The 26,661-nt window shown below is 36.9% G+C and overlaps 1 protein-coding gene across 3 annotated transcripts in view; it reads left to right on the forward strand.

Moving 5' to 3' along the window:
* The window catches only part of Grm5 (glutamate metabotropic receptor 5), a 484,091-nt gene that overhangs the window by 391,134 nt on the left and 66,296 nt on the right, over positions 1-26,661 (forward strand). For all 3 annotated transcript variants that reach the window (XM_036186135.1, XM_036186149.1, XM_036186142.1), the window contains exons 7-8: positions 3,477-3,645; positions 13,595-13,721. In XM_036186135.1, coding sequence (XP_036042028.1) covers positions 3,477-3,645; positions 13,595-13,721 — 296 coding nt within the window. The remainder of the gene's footprint in view (positions 1-3,476; positions 3,646-13,594; positions 13,722-26,661) is intronic.

Here is a 26,661-nt window from a genome sequence, read left to right on the forward strand (position 1 = left end):
AAGTTTTATCCTGAGACAATTATAGGTAGGTTTATGTCTTGCTACCTAGTGAGCTATAAAAAAAAATCTGGTTTTCAGAATTCTGAGGATTTCAAATTTTCACATAAGAAATATGACCCTTTACTATCAGTAATCTAGGTCATAGGTTAGAAAAATTGTGTGGGCAAGCCAAGTAGAGAGTCTGCAGTAATAAAGTTTTCAAGTACATAGTAACATTTATCTAATGAGATACCATGTCTGTGTACATACTTTATTAACAATACTGAGTGCTTAGATACCATTTCAAAGCCTAAAATATTTACTATCTAGTCTTTACCACAAGAGTTGGCTTGGAAATCTTATCAAGAAACTGATCTTAACAGGTCTGACTGCTACCTGTGTTGACCATAACTTCACAGACAAGATAGAGAACATGTGGTAAACTGAATACAACTGATTATTTAAAGCAAAATTAAACAGTATATAAAAACAAACAAGATATCAACAGCAACAACAAAGATCATGTCAGCAATTGTTTATCTGTGAACATGTACTATCACCATAGCAACTCTCAGTAGCTATGCACCGAACAAAAGTGGAGGCAGATCGGAATAATTTTCCATGCAAACATTCTCTACTTTTCTTTGATATCTTGTTTATAAAAACAAACAAACTGGGCGGTGGTGGTGCTTGCTTTTAATCCCAGCACTTGGGAGGCAGAGCCAGGCAAATCTTTGTGGGTTAGAGGCCAGCCTGGGCTACAGAGTGAGATCCAGAAAAGGCACAAAACTACACAGAGAAACCCTGTCTCAAAAAACGATAAAACAAAACAAAAACAAACAAACAAACAAAAAACCCAAAAGCTCATTCCACAGGGAAGACTCACAGTCTCTGGGTTAATTCTAATAATTTGATGAATTAAACCAAAATTAAGAACTAACATTTCTTAAAGTCACTTCCTGTCAATGTAGCATGCGCCATTCTATAGAGTTTTTCAATTTTTCTAACCCTGTATCCCCTTACCATTTAGTCTCTCTTTTACAGAAAACTAACGTCATTGGACATAGATCATGACTAATCTAATGAGAAGAGGAACAGTAGGTGTAAAGAATAAAAGCTTGCTTAGGGTCCTGGCTCTGACATCTGAGTTCTATGCAAACTGGTCATAACAATTAATCTCAGTAAGCTTCAGTTCCATTATCTATAAAATTAATAGCTTAGTCTAGACAGTTCTAGGATTGAGAATTTGAAGAAATGGTGCTGTGGCTCATTTTTGTGAGCAATTGAGTCCTTATATCTCTTCAAGTCATCAGTAGTCAAAAAAGAAGTCTCCAGATACTGACATATTTTCCAGACTAGGCAGTTCAAAGGTTATTTGTTATGGGGGAGGAAAAAAAAAAAAAGGTCATGTTTTAAGGCTGAGAATCCTGTGTGTTTAAAGTTGCCAGTGACATAATATGTGAATTCTTTTTACTTCATTAGTCCTCTGTTCTAATTCCTGGAGTCATTGCATATTTAGTAACCACAGGCCAGCTTTGACAGCATGGAATAAGTATTCCTAGATTCTTTATTTAGAAAGTTACTCAACATAAATTGATAGCAAATAAAAAGCAATGCAAGAGAATCCCAAAGTTACTGACCAGACAATAACGTATGAAAATAGATTAACTCTGAAAATGAAAATATAACTATAAATATTAATCAGCATCAAACAAAGACTGGAATCATTTATAGCAATTTATAGCATTTATAGCAAAAGTAAGTTGATGTCAAATTCATTCTTTGCATTTCTACATAGGACATCAGATTGACTATGTCAATTTGGTAGGCATAACTGTAGTTCTAAAATTGGTTTCATCTGTATCCATTTTCAAATAGATAAACATGCTGAGCATGGGAAGTTAGAAGGAACATTCACAAACCTATTTGCCAGTACCGAAAGTTTTGGAAAGCAAGAAGTACAGTGTATGATGTGAGGGCATCCCGTACCAAGGACCACCTGTAGAAATTCCCAAGACTGTTGTATGGTTCATTGAAAATCTCTGTTTGGAAAACTGTTTTATAAATACTCCCCTGGAAATATGAGAAAAGGCTCAACAATTGCTCTACTCATCTTATATTTTTGTCCCTAGACTCTGAGTGAGAACAATGGCTAAGAAAAACTGAGAGCTCATGTCACCCATCTACTTTGCAGTAGTTTTTGGCTAAGGTGCTTCCAAACTATTTTCAGTATTTTTTTAAATACCCTTTCAATTATTCTTGCATGATGAACATCAATGTATGGTAAAATAAAGACAAAATCAAACCTGTATTTTTTTAAATAAATTTACTCTACTTAATCCACAAGCTTCTCATAGCCTTAGTTAAAACTAAAATATAAAGGAAAAGCAGTGGAACAAAGACACATTTCAAAGTCCAAGCTTTGCTAGCCTTCCAAATCAAGAGCTCATTAGTTCTGTAAACCAACTGGAAGAGTAAGAAAAAATATGAATGAGAACCATGATGTTTTATTAAAAAAACAAAACAAAACTTTTATGTAACTTGTATTTCCTAACACCCAAAAATGAGTTCAAAGAATAAGTAAACATCACAGTGAGTAAGGAACCTCTTTAGTATGTCACTTAAACATAGTTAAACCCCTCCATGTTTTATTTTTCCCCTGAATACCAGCTAAAGTACATGTTTAAAATTCCTGAAGTTCTTTCAAAACTGTCTTTCATCCTTCCTGAGATCCAGTCTGTACCACAAATTGCTAAATGGTCTTATTAATAATAAAGAAAAAACCTGGAGCCAGATATTGGGGTGAAAGGTGAAAGATCAGAGAAACAGAACAAGCCACAGCCAACCTCACCTCACTAACTCCTCAGCTGATCCTGTTTCCACAAATCCTTAGAATGAATGCCTCTCTGAGTCCTCACCCCTAAGGGTCTCAGTTGAACTGCTGCTTAGTTCCTGTCACCTCACACCTTATATACCATTCTCCACCCAGCCACATCACTTCCTGGGATTAAAGGCACATGCACTTTCCAAGCAAAGGCATGAGATCTCAAGTGCTGGGATTAAAGGTCTATGCCACCACTGCCTGACTGTTCCCATTGTGGCCTTGAATTTACAGAGATCCAGACAGATATCTGCCTCCCAAGTGATAGGATTAAGGGTGTGTGTCACCATAGTCTGGTCTCTATGTCTAATCTGGTGGCTGGCTTTGTCCTCTGATTCCCAGATGAGTTTATTAGGGTACGCAGTGTATCACCACACCAGTCACTTTCTCACACAGGACTGTTTTCTATTTCAGATGTAAGCATAACTCTAAAAATAGGTCTCCAAAGTGAAAATGAAATAGGTAGAATTTTGTCATTCTAAATATACCATTACAGAAAATTCCAGTGTGATTTATGCAACAGTAAATGTGTTTATTGGAGGAATGAAATTATTGCCTTTGCAATTATGAGTGTTTATTATCTTAGCTGAATAACAATTATATTCTTGTTTCTAAGGTATGAAATAATGAATTTCAAGGAAATGGGAAAAGATTATTTTGACTACATCAATGTTGGAAGTTGGGACAATGGGGAATTAAAAATGGATGATGATGAAGTATGGTCCAAGAAAAATCACATCATCAGATCCGTGTGCAGTGAACCATGTGAGAAAGGCCAGATAAAGGTAATATAACCCACATTTCTTTAATTGTTTCAAGCTGAACAGTATTAACTCTCATTGGATATTTCTTTTTTTTTTTTTAAATGGCACTTGTTTTATATTTTACTTTGTAAGCTTCTAGTGGCAGAAAATTACTTTATTTTTTGCTTTATTCTGATTAATTCTTTAGGAAACCTAGGATTCAACCCTCAATAATCAATAATCTGAGCCCATTGATTCAACTGAGAAGTCACATTTGTCCTGCTTACACTTTCTGCATATGACTGTTTCCAAAGATAAAGATAATGATTCCCCAGAATAAGTAATTTAGAACAGGAGAACACATTTAACAAATAACTATCAAAAATCTCTATGTAGACTAGAGGTGAGTGCCTGGGGTTATAGCCAGAGAGGCAACTGCCCTGGGGTCCCACCACTGGACACAGGCCACTCTGGGAGGACCTGACCAACTTGGCCTCAGTTTCCTTTCAATCAGGGGGCCCTGCTGGAAGGCTCTCCTTTTCCAAGACTGCAGGCAGACACTGCAGTCTCCACACCCTGCCCCCACACCCATCTGCTGGAGATCCCAGCAACTTCCTGGGAATCAGAGACCAGCCCCAAGCTTCCATCCTTCCCTGGAACTCCCATCTGGGCCACAGACCAGAGGAACTCCCATCTGGACAAGAGGAGCTCCCATCTGGACAAAATAAGGAGACCCCAGGGACTTCCCAAGACTCAGAGTCCAGCCCCCCAGCTCCTATCCGGCCAGCACTCTCATCTGGACCAGCACTTCCATCTGGCCCAGAGCTTCCATCTGGACCAGAGAGAGGCTCCCTAAATCTGTCAACTCTCTCTGGTACACTGATAAGACCAAGAACAAACACAAGAGGAGATGGGCAGACTTCAAGGCAGAAGTACATACAACAAAATAAAGAGCAATACAGCATTACCAGAACCTAGCCCTTCTCCAACAGCTAGACCTGAACGTCACGGAATGGAAGAAGAAGAAAACAACCTTATAATTAACATCATGAAGAGGCTAGAGCCTTATATAGAAGAAATCAAAAATGAAGTGGAGGAACAGACAAACAAAAAATGGGAAGAACACTATAAAAAAACTAGAGAAAAGGACAATTAAAGCAGAAGAAAACAATAAATCCTTGAATGAAAATCATGAAAAAGCAAGGGAGACAATCCAAGTTCAGAAGAGGGAAATAGAAAAAATGAAGAAGACACTAACAGAAGGAATGTTGGAAATAGAAAATCTGAGTAAACAAACAGGAACTTCAGAGGCAAGTAAAACAAACAGAATGCAAGAAATGGAAGAGAGGATCTCTGCTGTTGAAGATATGGTAGAAGGAATAGATTCATCAGTCAAAGAAAACACTAAAACCAACAAAGTCATGACCCAAAATGTCCAAGAAATTTGGGACACCATGAAAAGACCAAACCTACAATAATAGGAATAGAGGAAGGAGAAGAATACCAACTCAAAGGCACAGAAAATATATTTAACAAGATCATAGAAGAAAACTTCCCCAACTTAAAGAAGGAAATGCCTATGAAGACACAAGAAGCCTATAGAACACCAAACAGACTAGACCCCCCCAGAAAAGTCCCCTCACCACATAATAATTAAACAACTAAACATAAAGAATAAAGAAAGAATATTAAGGGCAGCAAAGGAAAAATGCCAAGTGACTTATAAAGGCAAACCCATCAGAATAACACCCGATTTCTCAATGGAGACTTTGAAAGCCAGAAGGACCTGGACAGATATTATGCAGACACTAAGAGACCATGGATGCCAGCCTAGACTAATATACCCAGCAAAACTTTCAATGATCATAGATGGCGTGAACAAGACCTTCCAAGACAAAACCAGATTTAAACAATACTTATCCACAAACCCAGCCCTACAGAAAGCACTAGAAGGAAAATTCCAACCTAAGGAAGGCAGATACACCCATGATAACACAGGCAATAGATAACACCACAGCAGTAAACCCCAAAGAAGAAAATTACACACACACTAACACCAAAAAATAAAAATAACAACAGGAACAAACAATCACTGGTCATTAATATCCCTTTATATCAATGGACTTAATTCACCTATAAAAAGACACAGACTAACAGAATGGATACAGAAACAGGACCCATCTTTCTCCTGCATACAAGAAAAACACCTCAAATTCAAAGACAGACACCTCCTTAGAATAAAAGGCTGGGAAAAGACTTTCCAATCAAATGGTCTTAAGAAGCAAGCTGGTGTAGCCATCCAAATATCCAGCAAAATAGACTTAAAACTAAAATCAATCAAAAGAGATGATGAAGGACATTACATACTCATCACAGGAAAGATCCACCAAGATGAAGTCTCAATTCTGAACATTTATGCCCCAAACACAAGGGCACTCACATATGTAAAAGAAAAATTACTAAAGCTTAAATCACATATAAAACCCCACACATTAATAGTGGGAGACTTCAACACCCCACTTTCACCTCTGGACAGATTGGCCAAATAGAAACTTAACAGAGACATAATGGTCTTAACTGATGTTATGGCTCAAATGGACTTAATCAGTATCTACAGAACATTCCACCCAAACAAAAAAGAATATACCTTCTTCTCAGCACCCCATGGAACCTTCTCTAAAATCAACCACATACTTGGCCACAAAGCAAATCTCAACAGATACAAAACAATTGGAATAACCTACTGTGTTCTATCAGACCACCATGGTTTAAAGTTAGATTTCAACAACTGAAAAAACTACAGAAATCCTACAATCTCAGGGAAACTGAATAATGCTCAACTGAATCACCAATGGGTTAAGGAAGAAATAAAGGAAGAAATTAAAGACTTCCTAGAGATCAATGAAAATGAATACACCACATACCCAAACTTCTGGGGTACTATGAAAGCAGTGCTAAGAGGGAAATTCATAGCACTGAATGCCCACATAAAGAAGCTGGAGAAATCTCATGATAATGACTTGACAGCACACCTGAAAGCCCTTGAACAGGAAGAAGCAAAGTCTCCCAGGAGGAACAGATGCCAGGAAATTATCAAATTGAGAGATGAAATCAATAAAATAGAAATAAAGAGAACAATACAAAGGATTAATGAAAGAAAGAGTTGGTTCTTTGAGAAGATCAACAAGATAGACAAGCCCTTATCCAAACTAACCAAAAGACAGAGAGAAAGCATCCAAATTAACAAAATCAGAAATGAAAACGGGGACATAACAGCAGACAATGAGGAAATCCAGAGAATCATCAGGTCATACTTCGAAAACCACTACTCCACAAAACTGGAAAACCTAAAAGAAATGGATAATTTTCTGGATAGGTACCACATACCTAAGTGAAATCAAGATCAGATAAACCATTCAAATAGTCCAATAACCCCTAAGGAAATAGTATCAGTCATTAAAATTCTCCCAACCAAAAAAAGCCCTGGACCTGATGGTTTCACTGCAGAATTCTACCAGATCTTCAAAGGAGACTTAATACCAATACTCTTTAAATTGTTCCACACAATAGAAGCAGAAGGTATATTACCAAACTCTTTCTATGAGGCTACAATTACCCTGATTCCTAAACCAAACAAAGATGCAACAAAGAAAGAGAACTACAGATCAATCTACCTCATGAATATTGATGCAAAAATACTCAAAAAAATTCTGGCAAACAGACTCCAAGAACACATCAAAACAAGTATCCACCATGATCAAATAGGGTTCATCCCAGGAATGCAAGGGTGGTTCAACATACAAAAGTCCATCAATGTAATAAACCATATAAACAAACTCTAAGAAAAAAAACCACATGATCATCTCACTAGATGCAGAAAAGACATCTGACAAAATCCAACACCCCTTCATGATAAAGGTCTTGGAGCCATCGGGAATAGAGGGAACATACCTAAACATAATAAAGGCAATCTACAGCAAGCCAACAGCCAACATCAAATTAAATGGAGAGAAACTCAAAGCAATACCACTAAAATCAGGAACAAGGCAAGGCTGTCCCCTCTCCCCCTACTTATTCAATATAGTACTTGAAGTTCTAGCCAGAGCTATAAGACAACATAAAGAGATTAAGGGGATACAAATTGGAAAGGAAGAAGTCAAGCTCTCCCTATTTGCAGATGACATGTTAGAATACATGAGTGACCCCAAAAATTCAACCAAGGAACTGATACAGCTAATAAAAACCTTCAGCAACATTGCAGGATACAAGATCAAGTCAAAAAAATCAATAGCCCTCGTATATACAGTATACAAACAGGCTGAAAAGGAAATCAGAGATACATCACCCTTTACAATAGCCACAAATGATATATAATACCTTGGGGTTACGCTATCTAAGCATGTGAAGGACCTATATGACAAGAACTTTAAGTCCCTGAAAAAAGAAATTGAAGAAGATGTCAGAAAATAGAAAGATCTCCCATGCTCATGGATAGGCAGGATTAACATAGTAAAAATGTTGATCTTACCAAAAACAATCTACAGATTCAACTCAATTCCCATCAAATTACCAACACAATTCTTCACTGATCTGGAAAGAATAATATTCAACTTCATATGGAAAAACAAAAAACCCAGGATAGCCAAAAGAATGCTGTACAATAAAATAACCTCTTAACCTCTGCAGGCATCACAATCCCCAACCTCAAACTCTACTATAGAACTACTGTAATAAAAACAGCTTGGTACTGGCATAAAAATTGACATGTGGACCAATGGAATCGAATTGAAGACTGTGACATTAACCCGCACACCTATGAACATATAATTTTTGACAAAGAAACCAAAAATGTACAATGGAAAAAAGAAAGCATCTTCAACAAATGGTGCTGGCATAACTGGATGTCAATGTGTAGAAGGCTGCAAATAGATCCATATTTGTCACTGTGCACAAAACTTAAATCCAAGTGGATCAAAGACCTCAACATAAATCCAGCTACTCTGAACCTGATAGTAGAGAAAGTAGGAAGTACTCTTGAACACATTGGCACTGGAGATCACTTTCTAAATATAATACCAGTAGCACAGACACTGAGAAACAATCAATCAATGGGACCTGCTGAAAGTGATAAGCTTTTATAGAGCAAAGGACATGGTCAACAAGACAAAGTGACAGCCTACAGAATGGGAAAAGGTCTTCACCAACCCCACATCTGACAGAGGGCTGATATCCAGAATATATAAAGAACTCAAGAAATTAGACATCAAAATGCCCAACAGTCCAATTAAGAAATGGGCTATAGAACTAAACAGAGAATTCTCAACAGAGGAAGTTCAAATGGCTGAAAGACATTTAAGGAATTGCTCAATTATCAATTCCCTAATTATCCGGGAAATGCAAATCAAAACGACTCTAAAATACCACCTTACACCTGTCAGAATGGCTAAGATCAAAAGCACAGAAGACAGCTTATGCTGGAGAGGATGTGGAGCAAGGGGAAATCTCCTCCACTGCTGGTGGGAATGCAAGCTTGTACAGCCACTTTGGAAATCAATATGGCGCTTCCTTAGAAAATTGGGAATCCATCTCCCCCAAGACCCAGCTGTAGCACTCTTGGGCATATACCCAAGGAATGCTCAATCATACCACAAGGGCATTTGCTCAGCTATGTTTGTATCAGCTTTTTTTGTAATAGCCAGAACCTGGAAAAAACCTAGATGCCCTTCAACTGAAGAATGGATAAAGAAAATATGGTACATATACACAATGGAGTACTACTCAGCAGAGAAAAACAATGACATCATGAGGTTTGCAGGCAAATGGATTAGAAAAAAAATCATCCCAAGTGAGGTAACCCAGACTCAGAAGGACAAACATGGTGTGTACTCACTCATAGAAGGATACTAGATGTAAAACAAAGATGACTAGACTGCTACACAACTCCAGGGAGGCTACCTAGATAACGGGACCCTAGGAAAGACCCAAGGATCACCCAATGACAGAGAAATGGATGAGATCTACATGAACAACCTGGGATGACAGTGGGAGTAATGAAGAGCAAGATTTGAGGGAAAGAAACCTTAGGGGAGCAGGAGATCCCAGCTGGATCAAGAACAGAAAGGGAGAACAAGGAATAACAGACCATGATAAATGATGACCACATGAGAACAGGAATAGGCAGAGTGCTGGAGAGGTCCCCAAATATCCACAATGATACATCCTATGTAGACTGCTGGCAATGGTCAAGAGAAAGCCTGATCTGTCCTAGTCCGGTGATCAGATGGCTAAAAACCCTAACTGTCGTGCTGGAACTCATATCCCATAACTGATGGAAGTGGATGCAGAGATCCTCAGCCAGGCCCCAGGTGGAGCTCCAGGTATCCAACTGTCGAGAAAGAGGAAGGTCTGCAAGAACATGAATTGTTGAATCCAAGCTTGCAAAAAGCACAGGGACAAATAGCCAAACAAATGGAATTACATGAATTATGAACCAAAGGCTGTGGAGCCCTCAGCTGGATCAGGCCCTCTGGATAAGTGAGACAATTGAATAGCTTTATCTGCTTGGGAGGCACCCAGGCTGTGGGACCAGGACCTGTCCTTAGTGCATGAGCTGGCTGTTTGAAACCTTGGGCTTACACAGGGACACTTTGCTCAGCCTGGAAGGAGGAGACTGAACCTGCCTGTACTGAATCCACCAGGTTTAAATGAATCCCCAGGGGTGCCTTGATCCTGGAGGACATGGGAATGGAGGGGAGGGGCTGGGGGGAGGGTGGGGGTGGGGGCTAGAGGGGGGAGGACAGGGGAACCCATGGCTGATATATAAAATTTAAAACACATAATAATAAAGAAAAAAAATCTCTGTGTAATAGTTCATTAATGTCAGTGGGAGAAAATAAGTGTGATATCCTCATCAGATTTAATATGAATGAGGAAAAATATATGAAAAGAAAGCAATATTATGATAATGTGATGGCTTCATTAAAAGAAAAAAATCAGAGAAGGGAGGGCCTCTTCTGAATGAAATTTCACCCTCAGACCATGAAAATGGGTATGATTTCAAAGAAAGATCATAGATGTATGGGAACCAGCAATAAATAAGGTACAGAAGGAATGGATTGGACACTAGAATGACGTTGAGTAACTGGGGGTACATGCATGATTGCTATGAGTAGTTACTACAAAAGAAAATATCAAAATAACAAATAAAGGCCAAGTTTTATGGACAGTTTTCAATATTATACTAAATAAACAACCCATGTTTTATGACGAAGAAACAATAGTATAGTATTAACTAAAATGTTGACACATGTTGGCCAACAGTAGATGATATTAGTAATTATCATGGAAGGTGAAACAAGAAGGAAGAGTTAAAATGCTGACTGTGGTGACAGGGAAAGAACATTAAAAGTCAAAACTGAAGTAGAAGTGACATTGAAGAAAAACTTTGCAAAGGTCCATCCACTCAGTACCAGCTGCTGATTAAATATTGGGTCAGGGAAGAAAAACAAAATATGAGAGAATCAACTGCAATTCCAATTCCTAATAAAGAGTATCATTGTCATAAATGAAAGAAAAAATTAATACCTAAGAAATGGTTCATCAAATAAGGCTGCTTAGTGGAACTCCTGAGTAATTTCTGGGACACACACTATGGAAGTAAGAGCTGACTCTGAGAATTTCTGGTGTGTTTCATGAACATACAAACACACACACACACACACACACACACACACACACACACACACACCAAACAGAAAAAGTATTTGAGAGGAAAGTACATGGGTTAGTTTCAAGATTTGTTGATTTTTTTTTTGTTTTTATATAACAAGTCAATGGTAATTGGTCTAGAAAAGAAAAAAGACAAAAGATGCACACAATAAGGTCAAAGGTCCAGATTTAAGAATAAACTAATTAGAGCTTAAATTGGCACTCTGAGTATATTCAAATTGGTCAACCTGAAAGTTAAAAATAAAAATAATAATAATAATAATGGACACCAAAAATAAGTCTTCAAAAAATACCTACTTTGAGAGTACAAGAAGAGGTTGTGGAGAGTTAACTCTGAAAGAGAGGGAGATGGCAGAGAAATGCTGTCAGCTAACATGGTGGTCAGCAGAAAGACAAGCCAGGGAAGAGGAAGAAAGAGGAACAGACATGAAGACTGAGAATTAGCCTTTCCTCTGGATCTTCTAGAACAGAAGGCAGGCAAATGGACAGAACACAGTGACAGAGTGTGAGGGGGAAGCAGGTAAGAAACAATTTGATCCTCTGAGGATACTAGTTTGAAGTCCAGGAAATAAAAAGTCAATGAAGATGAAATAAAAACATAATGAAGAAAACAAGGAAAGTTAGTTATTGAAGCATAAAATCCTGGGGGAAGAAAAATCATATTGAAAGAATTCAGTTGCTTATCAAATAAGCATGCCATCTCAGCCATGCAGAGTACTTGAGTTTCCTTGGATTTTTTTTCAATCAACTCTACATTTACTCAAACTTGCAATGTTTTTGAAATGTCAGATGTAAACAGAAATATTTTAATATTGGCATAAGGTCTTCAGTGGGGGGCAGTAAGAGGATTTCAGAAGCCGTGGCTAGACAAGGAAAATAAGACCAATAAAATAAGAATAATTTTAACATCTAGAAAATGGTTGAACAGCTAGTGGGATTTCTAAAAATATCTGTACCTTTGTTATGGCATATAATGAAAGTTAAAACTGTGATGAGAAAGCTAAATCTGTCCTGCTGCCTGTCTTTATAAACAAAGTTTTATTGAAACACAACCACACTCACATTTTTGTCTTTGACATATTGTCTGTGGATACTCTTATGTTTTATCTGCACAGTTAGGTAGATTAGATATGACAACAACTATATGTTCTAAACTTTAGATATATACTATTTGGCAGAAAAGTTTCCTAACTCTTGCTATATGATAACAGAAACATTCTTCATCTTGGCAAGTGACCCTGTAAATCTTCATGTAAATGCCTTTGTGGATTCATTTAGGCTATCAACTATTCCTGACTTCTACTGCTACCCATAGAAACAAATACAATTTAATAAATGTGGCATGCATCTTGCTTTTTGACAATTCATGGCATTACAGTTTGAACACATACCTTCAAATTCCTTGAAAGTATGAGTAGAGAGATATCCTGGCATGTTTCTCCATCATGTTCTATAGGATACAACTTATATAATAGTAGAGCTTGATTCCCTATTACCATAGTCTTAACATTGGTTATATATCTACATTTGCTGAGTTACTCATTTTAAAATTATTTTTTATGTAGATCTCATTTCCACTCTATTCAGTACACATTTGGCATCATTTTTAAAATATGTTTTCAAGTTGTAATTAAGTACCTTCATCCATAATAACCTTTCCTGGCATTGTCCAAAGATTTATGAACTTGATTTTCCATAGAAACTTGGCATCTTTCCAGTGACAGTGAAAACACCTTTACTTCCAGTATGTTTATAGTTGGAACTGCTAGGAAAAAGCATTGCCACTATGTCTTGTAATAAGTAATGATGTGAATCAAAACAGAAGATGCAAACAGTTAAACCAAATTGGTTTAGTATGATCGACAGAAATATATCAAGTCATAGTGATTCAAGAAGATTGTTATACGGGAGTTATCTTGGCAAAGTAAATACATTTAGATTGGCAAAATAGTGACATTCATAACGAATGGAAAATGAGCCACAGGCTATCATCAGCATATTTCAAAGGTGAGAAACTCAGTATCTTAAATTTGTAAACTCTTATAAAGGTCTAAAAAGAGCATCTCAGTATTTTACATATGTATTTATATTACATAACCTAACAATTGTCTAAGAGTAGTTCAGATTACCTTGAAAGTGAAATTCTCCATTCCCTGATCATTTATCCTAAAGAAACTCTATAAAATGAAATACGTTTGAACAGAGGTATCTAGTTTAATTTCTGTGAAGCAACATTAATCATAATTTTAAATATTCCCCTTAGGTAATCCGGAAGGGAGAAGTCAGCTGTTGTTGGACCTGCACACCTTGTAAAGAGAATGAGTACGTGTTTGACGAGTACACCTGCAAGGCATGCCAGCTGGGGTCCTGGCCCACTGATGACCTGACAGGTACTCTGAAACTAACTGAAAAATGATGCAGCCATGAAGATGAAAGTGTCATATTTCCACCTATCTTTCACTGAGCATAGTCTAGGATCCCGAGAATTCCCTTGGAAACATAAGCCTTCCTAGAGACTAACTTAACCATGGAAAGCCTTAGATTTCAGAGGAAGTTCTGCCTAATTTCTATCCTTACTCCCAAACAGAGCTCTTGGCTGTCTATTGGGCACACTCAGCCCATCCTCAGAACATCTTACACATTCCTAAGTAGACCATGAGCTTCCTGTTAAGAGACTGAAATATATCACAAGTCCAAGAACAAAAAGAGAATGTTTTAGCTAAAACTGTCTATTTTTCTTCGTGATATTTCCTTATTGAAATCTGAAACTTCCCAGTAAGCAATATTGTTTTTAAGCAGTGTTGGCAAAGGGCAAGACAAGTCTGTCCTTGTTTATGTGTTTGAATTTGGTTTAATTTAGGGTCTTTAATTCAAAGGCTACTCCTATATGCCATAATGTCCATTCCATACTCTACATTCATTTCCAATATTTCCAATGAAAACCAAAGTCCAGATTTCTGCAATCCTCCTTCCAAACCATCATCAATATGCTCAATGCACATACTTGCTTAAAAACTAAATAAAGACACAGAAATTAATATTATCCTTCTGTTATAAAGAAGTTCACAGTTTAATGCTAAAGGTAAAATATAGAAGCGTAATTAATATAGTGAATGCAAATGAAGATAGCCGTATCAAGCAAATTGAATCAAATACAAAGACAAATGTTACATGTTCATTTTTATTTGTGGGTACTAGTCTTTACAGAAACATAAAATAATATGTTTAAGACATGAAAGTAGAAGCAATACTGTGTATGGGGAACACACAGGACCAATGAGAAGAGGAGAAGGCAGAAAGAGGATAATGAGGACAGAGATGGAATATGTTCAAAGTACATTATATACTTGCTTGAAAATGGTCTTCCACATTTTAGTATACTAAAATGAGGCCTAAAAGAGCACTCCTGGAAGAGCACCACTGGGGATATGTCTAGTGGCTCCAGTATTAAGATGGATTTTAGCACAGAATTCCTAGAAGATAGATCATAAGATCATCAGTGGTAAGTCCCTCCCTCAAGGAATAAATGATTACCCATGGCCGTTGTACCAGCTTCCATCAAAGCTCTGATTATAAAAATCCTGTGATCTGGAGACTTGGAGGCTTGCTCACATTAAGACTCTTTATTAAGTGAGTGATACTTATACAGAAGATTTCTCTTTCTTAAAAAGATTTAATAAAACATTCAAGTGCCTAGTGGTAGCATTGTATCCTGTTTTTACCATTAGACAAGCTTTCTGACATTCTTGAGCATTCCAGAGCTGTAGCTAGAGTTTTTCTCTCCAGGTCCTGCCAAGCCCCAGCAGTCCCATAGCCCACTTATAAAATAAACATACAGACATTTATATTATTTAAACTGCTTGGCCATTAGCTCAGGCCTACCATTATCTAGCTCTTGCTCTTATACTCAGCCCATTTCTGTTAATCTATGTGTCACCACATGTTCCCTGGCTTTACCTGCTGCCTTTATATGATGCTCCCTGGACAGCAGGCTGGTGTCTCTTCCAGACTTCCACCTCCCAGCCTCTCCTCTCTGTTTGTCCCGCCTATCCTATACTTCCTGCCTGGCTACTGGCCAATCAGCATTTTATTTATTCATAACAGACAGGACATCCCACAACACAGAGCTGACTCAGTGCTGAGTACTAAGTCAAAATGATTTTTTGAGTAGATGAATTATAATAGTACATGCACACAAAATTAAAATGCTTATGGAAAAAATTATTATAAGTAGATTTCTATGAGTTTGTTGAACATCAACAGTATTTGGCGATGTTCTCTTTATATTGATTCATTATTTTTCTAATTTCAACTTTTAAAACTGTTGTATGCTCAGAATGTTGCATAATTAAGTACCCTGTCAGTGAATACAGTGGTCCACTGGTATCTGTGCAGATTGGTTTCAGGTCCCCAGATGAATGCCAGAATCCTCTAAGTAAATCTACTTAAATACTTCATATAAAATAAAATGGAATAATATCTACATATCACTTTCTCACAGCCCCCTACAAGTATTAAATCACCTGTGTTTGGTTTATAAGACTAAATGCAGTGTAAGCAGTTATATAAAAACTTGTCATAACATATTGTTTATGGACAAGAATGGGAAGACCATACTTGTTTAATACAGATATTTTTGTTCTCAATTTTCCCATTTGCCTTCATTGTTTGAATCCATGAGAGCAATATCCATGGACATATCCAGCACAATGCTTCTAAATGTAACTTTTTGTTTTTTATCTTTTAAGATGATGCTATCATATTGAAGGTGAACACAGCCTACTCATTTTCCAAATAGATACATATTATATCATTACCATTTTCATTACAATAATAGTTGATATAGAAAATGAATGGAAAACAAACATAGTTCTCACATTTGGTCTCAATAGTATAGTCTTTTATGTACCTTGTCATGTTGTAGGAAGAGAAGTTTTAAACACACACACACACACACACACACACACACACATACAAACACACACATATACACACATACACACACACACAGGGACAAATTGTGCAAAATGAGCAAAAAAATGAGCAAAAAATGAAAATTTTCAAGAAATAATAGAGAATTTGTAACTTAAAGTTGTGGTCATAAAATATTTTTCTAGAAAAATGACTTATGTGGTAAATAAAAATTGCTAGCAAATGATAAGAAAAATGGCATTCCTGACCAAGAAGACATCACATATGGAAAGGCAAAAGATGTGGAAATGTTGTCAGACTGGAGAGGTATCTGGGCAGGAAGTGATGCCCCTAAAAGAATGTGCTCACGATTTGAATGTTGAATTGTCATTAAAGTGAGAAACCATTGCAAGAATTTCAGTGGATGCAACAGTATGATAAATGACATGTTCTTATATAATATTCTCATTGCTGTGAGGCTGAATATTTGGGATAGATGAAAGGTAAAAATCAAGTAAACAGATTGGGAAGAGATAGAAGGTAAAAATCAAATAGTCAGTTTGGATGGTTATTGCTACAGCTGACAAGATATCTTGCTATCTTTAACTAAACAATGCACTGGAATATCTGAGATGTTATTTGGCATAAAATCAACAATACACACAGATAAAATGATCCAGAAGGTGTTAAAGAAGACTGTCAAATTTCCTACCTTAAACACCAAAGGAATGAGTGCATTCGTTCATAAATATCTAGACCTTAGTGTTAAATTAGAGCAATGTGAAATACCTTTTCAAACTTTTTAATATGAAGTAATTAATTTAAAAGGCTGTGGCTTTAATGTGTGCCAGAATATGTGCCATGGGATGGTAATAGAAGATAAAATTAAGTTTGCAGGAAACTTAAAATTTGACTAAAGAAAAGTTTGTTTAAAAAAAAAGAGTAAAAACACTGTGTGATTAGTATTAAAGGTGCAGAATAAAGAGTACTATGAGTAACTGGAGAAATGGAGAAAGTTTAACCTTGAAATATATGTGAACATTCACAGGAAAAGTGACAAGGAAGATTCTAGAAGTAAGTGGTTCCTCCAGTATCATTAAGATCATAACCTAGAAACGATGCAGGAAGGGCTAATGCACTGCTTCCTTGTCTTACATAATAGGCACATACATTTTTTATGCTCTTTTGTCTCAGAAATGTCCTTGTGTAAAGACAAGTTCTCCAGTGTTAATTCTTCTTTCTTCTTGCTCAGGTAACTTCTTGAATAAGTAATAAACACTCACATTTTCAAACTTTCTCATACTTGATTCAGTAAAGCAACGCTTCTCCCACTCTCACCCTGCTGTTAGGAAGATCCTGGCAAAAGACCCCAGATCTACCATAATGTGGAGTGTCATGATTATTTATCATTCCTTATTTAAGAAATGTTCTGTTCAATGAAATGAGTTTGATGCCAAACACTTTGGAAGATATTGCCACTCAGGTTTCTCTGCCCTATGAAAATGTCATTTCTGATTTTGCTTTATTTTGCTTGTCTGTTTGGGGGCAGGAGATGAGGCCTGTCCTTGCCTGTTTCGTATAATCTAGAAATTCAAAATGGGTGTTTCCCCATTTTAGGTGTCAGCTCACTGTGTTTTTCCTGTCACAAAGTCTCCCCAGATGATGTGATCTACTTTGACCTTTTAAATGGCTACCAACGCCATAGGACAGCAATTGCTGTCCTGCTGTGCCTCATTCTCTTCCTGAAATTCAGTTGTGGGAATATGAATTCCAAATGTACTTTCTTCTTCAGTCTGCAGACAGGAAAGACAGGCATTGGCCATTTCAAATCTACACATGGTCTTATAAGCCATGAGGTGTTTTTTGTTTTGGATTTTTTGTTTGTTTGTTTGTTTTTGTTTTTGTTTTTGTTTTGTGTGTGTGTTTGTGTGTTAATAAAGTGGGCACTCAGTGCATACTTGCCTACCTGTTGTAAAATGATGGAGCATGTTATAAATCAAGAGTCTTATGCATTTAGGAACAGCCCAGGAATAGGCTCTTTGACTAAGAATTTATTAGACATTTTATCCTGTACACAGTATGGGATTCTCAGAGGTTTTCAAAGGGAAAAATTAAATTATTTGTTTCTGGCTACCAGCACAGATGTGAGTGTGTGTATGTGTGTCCTTATAAAAGACAGAAAATAGTTATACTTTACCTCACAGTCATCAGGTACCAATACCAGCAGTGAGAAGCATGAGAGAGACCCCTGATCTACAAATATTGTCATTCTAAATGTTGACAGCTACAACAAATGGTTACATTAATATCAGAGATGACCAAAACAATGTGAAAATCCTGATCAATAGAAGCTAACAGTTGTGTCTGAAATCACTCTTCAATAAAGTCCATGTACGTAAGAATTAAAGTAAGAAGAGTAACTTCCTATGTGAAAATTAAAGAGAAGAGTACAATGCTGCAGTGCAGGGACCAAGAAGAAACAGTATGGAGAAGAGAGCCAGCACAGCTAAGCAAACACTAAGGCTTTTAGTGTTCTATAAATCATGATAAGTAAGATTAGAGCCATTCAGTCATCTAGTAATCCACTCAGTAAAAGCGTATCTAGTGCCATCTCTGACCTAGATAAAGGAAAGGAAAATATCTTTCTCTTCTATCACGCATGTACTTTGGGTGAAACCTCTGTGTCAAAAGATAGATTAGCAAGAGAAAAACATTATAGTTATTCAACATAACGTTTAGTTTTTGAGCCTTAAATTTACTTGTTTTGTAACGGAGCTCTCTATGCTACCCAGATTCACCTCCAAGTCCTATCTCACCTAATCCCCTTACTTAGGTTTCATGAAGAGCTGAATGTCAGTACAGAACAGGTCTATGCTACCATCACCATGTAATATTAACTTTGGAGTGACATAAAAACTTCCACAAAGCAATTTAGACCTGAGCAAGTAGTTAAAGCTGAGTAGTTATATGCCTGGGTTTGATAAAAAGGAAAGAAGAGAAGAGTTTTGGTAAACTGTAGTAGGAAAGTCATGGGCTGAGCTTAGCAAGGCTTGCTTGCTCCGTTTCCTCTCAGTATCCTTTCTCTTGGCAGAAGAGGATGCTCTTGTCCTGCAGGTATGACAGTGGGAGAGGTCCTTCCACTGAAATGTCTTATATCATCTGGTTCTGCAGAGAAGGTGAGGAAACTACAAGAAGTCCTTTACTGTACAAGCTATTTCTCAAATTCATTATGCCAAGGTGCCATATTGGGAGATGGTATATCATGAACCCTATCACAAACAATATTCTAAGTGCTAAAACATTTCTGTAAACTAACCAGACAAAATACTCTGCCCTTCTATCCTAGAAAATATTTTTCACTAAGGCCATTATCTCTTGGAATATCCAAAAATCAAATAAAAGGAAATACAATCCTGGAGGACCACGATATAAATATTATTTACACAGGGATAATGGAGAAAGATATTAATTTTAAGCATGAAATGGAAGGATGATATGGTAATATCATCTAGAAAGAGTCCCATAGGAATTACAGAAGAGGTTCAATTATGGTTGAAAAGTGCCTCCATGGGCTTAAGTATCATCTGAAATTAACATGAAAAGACATTAGTATTTTTTAAATCTGAGTTCTTTTTTACATAATATTGAAAAATAAATTTAAAATAAATGACTGAACTGTAAATGCTGAGAAAATTACAATAATGAATTTTACTGCAATCAATGTGAATCTATTGGTGTATGGGCTAAAATAACATAGTAGGTATAAAAATCAATGAAGAAATTTGATTGAGAGTTAACATTGTTACAATTGGGTAATTTGTTCTCTAATAAAAAAGTCAGTGCAATAATGGTCTGCTTTGAGATGGGAAGGAAAAATGGAAAAAGGTGACAATTTCTGTGCAGCAGTCAGAAGTTTCTAAATGTTTCTATTGGCCAGAAACATTGTCATATTTCACCATTTCTTGCCACTGTAAAAACCTTTCTAGTGGTGTGTGTGTGTGTGTGTGTGTGTGTGTGTGTGTGTGTGTGTGTGTGTTCTGCTAAGGAATTTAAGGTAAGGTGCAAGTAGCAAAATTCTCAGACCTTAAATTTCCCTTCCAAAGCTGCAAAAATCATTCCCTGTTAAACCTGTCAGGGACTGGCACCCTCCAATAAACCCACTGAACATCAAAAGTAAAATCAACTTGGCTTTCAAACAGGAAGCAATAGGAAGCCTGTGACAGGATGTTAGAATGGTTTCCTGCTTCTCACTCACAAAAGAAATGGAACTTCAAGTGCAGAGCTGTGAAAATGGAAGGATACATATTAACCAGAACATTCTCTAACAAATCTTCTGACTTCTTGAGTGACTTTATTGCTTTAGAGTTTGGAAACTCATTTTTCACCTAAAGAGGGAAAGTTTACAGAGGTAAACAATAAAGAGTTCAGAAGGGATCTGGAGGAAGTGGAGAAAGTGCCCCTAGGGGGCTCTGAGCAGTGACAGGTCTCTGAACCCCAGAGCCTGAGCTATCCTTTGCAAGCATTTATTTAATATGTTTCTCATTTTGTCCTACTTTATCAGACTTTTCAAGCCTTTTAGTGTGTACTCACTTAATAAAAGCATGTGAGACTGTCTGGCATTGCTTACAACTATATCATCTTAAGTATTTTCTGTTTTAATCCTACGACATAGATTTAAATTTTAGAAACCGAGTTCACTAAGATTCAGGAAAACTGTATACATTATTTAGGACACAAACCTCAAGGAAAATCAAGCCCAGGGGTCTATGCTACCTCTCTTCTACAGCAGCATCATTTTTAGTCCCATATTTCCAGGAAATTTTAGAGAAATGAATTCAGATGAAAATCTGTCAGAATATTAATTATCTCCAGGATGTTTGGGTATTTTTTACTCTAAGTGTAATTAAAGCAGGCTATTGCAATTAAATTTAGAAATGGGGAATTCTTGCCATTTGTAAATATTATGTGTTTCTGATACATTTTTGTGTGAATTTAGATGGGAAATGCTTATTTTTATCTTTCTAGCTATAACAGCATTTGCATTAATAGTTGAACAGATTTTTAGAACTATGCTGTCTAGCTGTTGACTTCTAGTTTCTGTAGCAATCTAACCAGGACCACATGCTACACAGCTGGCTGCCCTGTCCTTCATTCATTTTACAAACAATTTAATGTTTTTCACACAGTGCTAAGTTCTGTTAACTTAAATGAGAGGTGACTAACCTTCCATTTTTGAAGACTCACAAGTCATAGTAGAAGCCTGATTTAAGTAATCACATAGGGATTATAGATGAGATGTATACAATAATTGGACCACATAGCCAGTGCAACACTGGTACAAAAGATAAAATTATCCATATATTGAGTTGCCAAACTCAGCACTTGACACACAATGGTGATGGATGCAAGATTCCCACTCTTGAATATTTCAGAATCCAGCTGAATATACATTCAAAGAGTCTGGCCAGATATTCATGCAAATAAGGAGGCAATTCAATATATTAGGTTTTCCTACTCTAATATAGAAATTGGTTTAACTAAAATCAAATAAAAGAATAGAGAGGAGAAAATAAAGTCACAGAAAAGAGCAGTAGCAGAAGAGGGTAGGACTGGAGGAACCATTGATCACAAAGGACTATCAATAAGAGATACTTGATCAAGTCTTGAAAGTTTGTAGGATCTTCTGAGAGGATAGGGAATGAGTTCTTGACAAAATGAGAAGTTAAAATGGAAAAACAGGAGAGTCCCTTCTCTGTGAAAAGGATTCAGAGAGATCCTTTAGTAAGCAGGGAAGAAAAGGTAAAGTGACTGTTTTCTGACTCAGGAAGAAAACAGCAGCTAATGACCTGCAGGTGTAATTTTTAAGATGAGGAAAATGGGCAGTTTGTGTTGGAATAGGCTAGGATGTGGGGAAGAGGAAGAGGGAAAGGAGACAGGAGTATTTATCCCAAAGGGACAAAAGAATGCCTCTGGAGAGAGAGGAGACAGACACAGGCAAATGGTGATTTATAAAGGTAAGGGGGAAAACTCCGTGTTACGATGAGGTATTTAATTTTAATTTGGCATGTTAATTAAGTGACCCAAAGGAGGTTTTTGATGGCTGGACTTTGGTAGTCAGCCTCAAGAGGAGGAAATGGCCAAATAAGGGAATAATTTACATCAATAGGCTTTTGGAGTCAGTGACGGTCATGTTCAAATCCACTCCACAAATGACTCAGCATGTGATATCAAGCAAATTAATGTCCCTCATCTTTATCAGTTTGCTTTTCCACTAAGTGAAGTTAATAATAACTAGATCAGAAGAGGTATGAAATATACTACAAATATTTTAAAACATGTTTTGATTTGATATGAACATTTCATATAAACTGCCATTCTTCTACTAAAATTTTGAAAACAATAACTGAAGACAGGTGGACAGTTTAGGAGTGCAGGAGGCCCTGGTTCTTTTCCAACAATTAGCTTGATGGGACTGTTCCCCTTAATGTTGATAAGGACAATGTTTTTGTTTTTGTTTTTGTTTTTAATGAGATAACACAACTCTCTTGTGGAAAAGTTGTAAAATGCCTTCTGACTCTTCCAATATCTCAACTTTTATCTATTTATAAACAGTTTGCAACCAGAAAGTAATAACTAATAAACTAAGATACATGTACACCTGTAAACATCACTTACTCTGGGTGAGGGGGATGGTGAAAGCTCCATTTTTAGTGGATCTTTCTGGAACTGATCCCAAAGGAAAACATAAATAAATTTGCATCTTGTCAGAAACACAGCAATGAGAAATTAGCACAGTATTGTTCATGGCAATCAATCTGCGGTTTTTAACCAAACAATGACACTGTGGTCAAACCACTTTGGTGTGGTCAAACTAGAGAAAACAATGTGGTTTCATTGATCTTAATTTCATAGCTTACATAAAGTAAATTATCACAATTCCTCCAAAGAACATAAAACATTGTGAGTGCTTACTCCTACATTATTCAACCCACTTGGGGAAGGCTTTATGAATTTTTAGCATATTGTAAGAGTGATGTGGAAGATGTAAATGCTTCGATCTTCACACCTCTTAAGGACTGCAGTAGGCAGAGTGAAAAATGCACAGAATATTATGCTTCCTTGTGCTTACAACTGAAGACAATATAATACCATTTTCTTGAAGCTACTTATATGTAAAGAGGCCAGGAAGATATAACATCCTGTCTTTCCCTTGGAAGAGCGTAGGACAGTATAATAAAAACACAGGCAATTTAGCAGACATTGAGTCACTTTCGTTTTACAAGCATACCTCTCCTTTCTCCCTTTTCCTCATTACATAATTATTCTGCCATTGTTGAAGTCACCTACTGTATTGTTTTGCTCAGTTCTCACAGCAGTCCTTGAATTATTAGGTAGGTAGGTATTATCATCTTCCCTCTGAAAGCCCTCAGTGGTTTCGCATCTAAGTTCTTAGTAGTGATTCCCTGGAACAATCTAATTATCTGATGACTGTGTCTGCATTGTAAAGTTAACCCTTTGCCTGTCTTCATGTTCTAGCTGGTTGGTTTACATCTCTACTACTCTTTCCACAAAATCCTTTCAAACACTCTGCATTTCTTATCCCATCTCTGTCTCTTTAACTGAAAATAGATTAAAAAAACAATGCCCCATACCTCATAACACTGTTGTATCAAATGGCCTGACATCCCTAAAGAACTGAGCAGAGTGCCTGGAACTGTGATCAAAAAGCTGGTTATTTGGAGAGTTCTCTAAAGAAACAAGTGACTTCCTTTATAACTCCGTAGTCCAGACCCACTATCTTAAATGGATTTCATGCTCAATAATGCATATTGAATTCAGAACCAAGTGGAAGGCTCTAGTTGCATTGTGTGAATAATTTTCTATCATTTAGTGGTTAGTAGAAAGCATTAATCTTTTCCCATGTGCATCTTTCTTATGTATGTGTCAGGGATTTGATCCTATATTTTCTTTCTGTAATAAAACCCAAACATTTTAATTAGTTAAATCATACAGTAGCTCACTTGGGAAGCACTTACAAGACTGTATTACTTAAAAATTAGGAAGCAGTAGTCTTGGGAAGAAAGGCAGGAGGAAACATTTGTATAAGAACTTGCACATGATTTTGCAAACAGACTTAAGAAAAGTAATGCCAGCTGAGGCTCAAGAAAATCCCAGCATGTCTCAAACGGGAAGAAAATCTAGGGTATGTGGGCAGAGGAGGAAGACAGCACAGCTTAGAAAGAGTCCACTAAAGTCTGCAGCACCAAGTCAGAAAGCCCTTGAACACTAGGAAGGAAAACCAACTACTGGAAGAAATTGTTTCTCACAAATCTGACTAAAAATACTGGGAAAGAATTTTGATCACCATCCTTCCAGTTAGGAAAGGCAAATAAAAATTAATAGCAAAGTCCTCCTTACAGTTAATATGATATGTGTAAAATTCAGGGACTGGTTTAAAATGAAGACCTTGATGTTTGGTTTTAGTGAAATGCTAAAATAGTTCTAAGCGTTGTAGGGATTCAGTCCTGTGAAGTTTCTTCACCTGTCCTTTCTGGGTCATTGTATTTATCCATGAGTATTTCTATAATGGTTTCCTCAGATTCAAGTGTTCATTATAGCTAAGGGAATGCTTTATTGTATCCATTTTATGTGTAGAGATGTAAACAAGTAGAGTAAAATGCTCAACTTGGAAGTACTTGCTTTGAAGCTGAAAATGAAATACATGTCTTCTTATTCCTCACTTGATCCATTCTCTGGTGGTATAGTAAATCATTCATCTACCCTATCCCACTGTCATTTTTATGCAAGGCACTGTCCTTGGAACTACCCATAATGCAATCACAAAGAAATAGATTTTATCCTTATATTGCTCAGCCTACCCTATGACACAGTCCAGCAAACATTGGCACAGACCAGAGAGACCTATGATCTCATGGGAGGTACTTGTCACTCAGGCTTAGGGAATCAGAAAAGTCATTCTGTGAGAGGATCTACATAACGTAAGAACAATGAGGAGCTAGCTGTGATGAGAATTAAGGGGAAAATAGACATGGAGAGGAGTATTTCAGCTGTACTTATTATTTCGTTCCACGTGCTGTGTTTTTCCACTCTTATTCTTCTACAGCAGTGTGACCAAAAGCCATATTTTTCAAAGCTGCTCCCTGCAAATATGATCTGTGGTAAGCCTTCCCATCCATATTCTGCAGTTCCATCACATTATTACTTACGTTTTAATTATGAAATAAATCTTACTGCAACATTTTACCTCTCCCTATAAAAATGTAACCAATAAAAATCAACAACAAAAAAATCTTTGAATTTTCAGCTCTTTGAGGGAGTATTATTAAAGGAATCTAAAACAAAAGGTGTGTGATAAACTATGATGGGTATCAAAGTCCTCAGTGATGAAGGGGTTGTTATGAATAATGAGTATCAAATTCCTCAATGACGAGTGGGTGGCTATGAAACCCTTTGGAGCAACATGGGAAATGTGTCACATTTAGTCTTTGTTCTCTTGTGTTTTGAGTGTTCTATACTAGAAAATTTTAGGGGCACAAGAATAACAATTTACTACCCCACATCTCTGACCAGACACCCTCAGAATACACGTACCATAGTTAAAACCTGCTGAAGAGCTTGAAACAACGAGACCCCTTAGAAGAGGCATGAGTTTATGCCAGAGTAACAACCATCAAGCAAGTATGGCACCACTAGCCCTGCTCTTGCTAGTGCAGACATTCCCAATTGATTATGATCTTTTTTTTTTTTTTTTAATTGAGTAGCCTCAGGACCTCCTTCTTAGGGTTGGATGATAAGGTTACCTTCCCCCAGTTGATTTAAAACAAGTAAATAAGTAAAGAAAACTAATTATTAACGTCAAGGTTTTTATCTCAGTTACATCAGGTCAATATATCTTATTCAGCTTCATATGACCTCCCTGTGAAGAAGAGGTATTGATATTTACCTGTCTTATTTATTATGAAAATCACATATAACTTCTGGACTAGGACCTGATATGACCTGACACTCAAATACACTGTCAGGTCCCTCCTCCTTTCACTCTGACATGATGAGAATAAACCTACTTCTGATTGGAGTAGTTACTAATAAAATCATCCCTGATGTTTCATGTAGAGATTAAATTAAATTTTGGACATGCTTTTTAAGTTATATTCATTTATACATGAATTATTATTTGTGGCAGGAACATAGGCCATATCCCTCACAGGGAGGTTAGAGGACAACTTATGGGAATTGACTCTCCTGTAATGTGAGGCCTGAAGACTGATCTCAGTTACTCAGACTTTGTCTCAAGCTCTCCTAGCCTCGAAGTCCTCTTGCCAGTCTCATGGCATATTTTCTCTCCTGCTAAAAATAATGGTTAAATCAGTGAGCTAGTGTGCCTTTCCTGAAGAGGAC

This window comes from Onychomys torridus, chromosome 1 (assembly GCF_903995425.1).
Source record: "Onychomys torridus chromosome 1, mOncTor1.1, whole genome shotgun sequence".
NCBI classification, from domain to species: domain Eukaryota; kingdom Metazoa; phylum Chordata; class Mammalia; order Rodentia; family Cricetidae; genus Onychomys; species Onychomys torridus.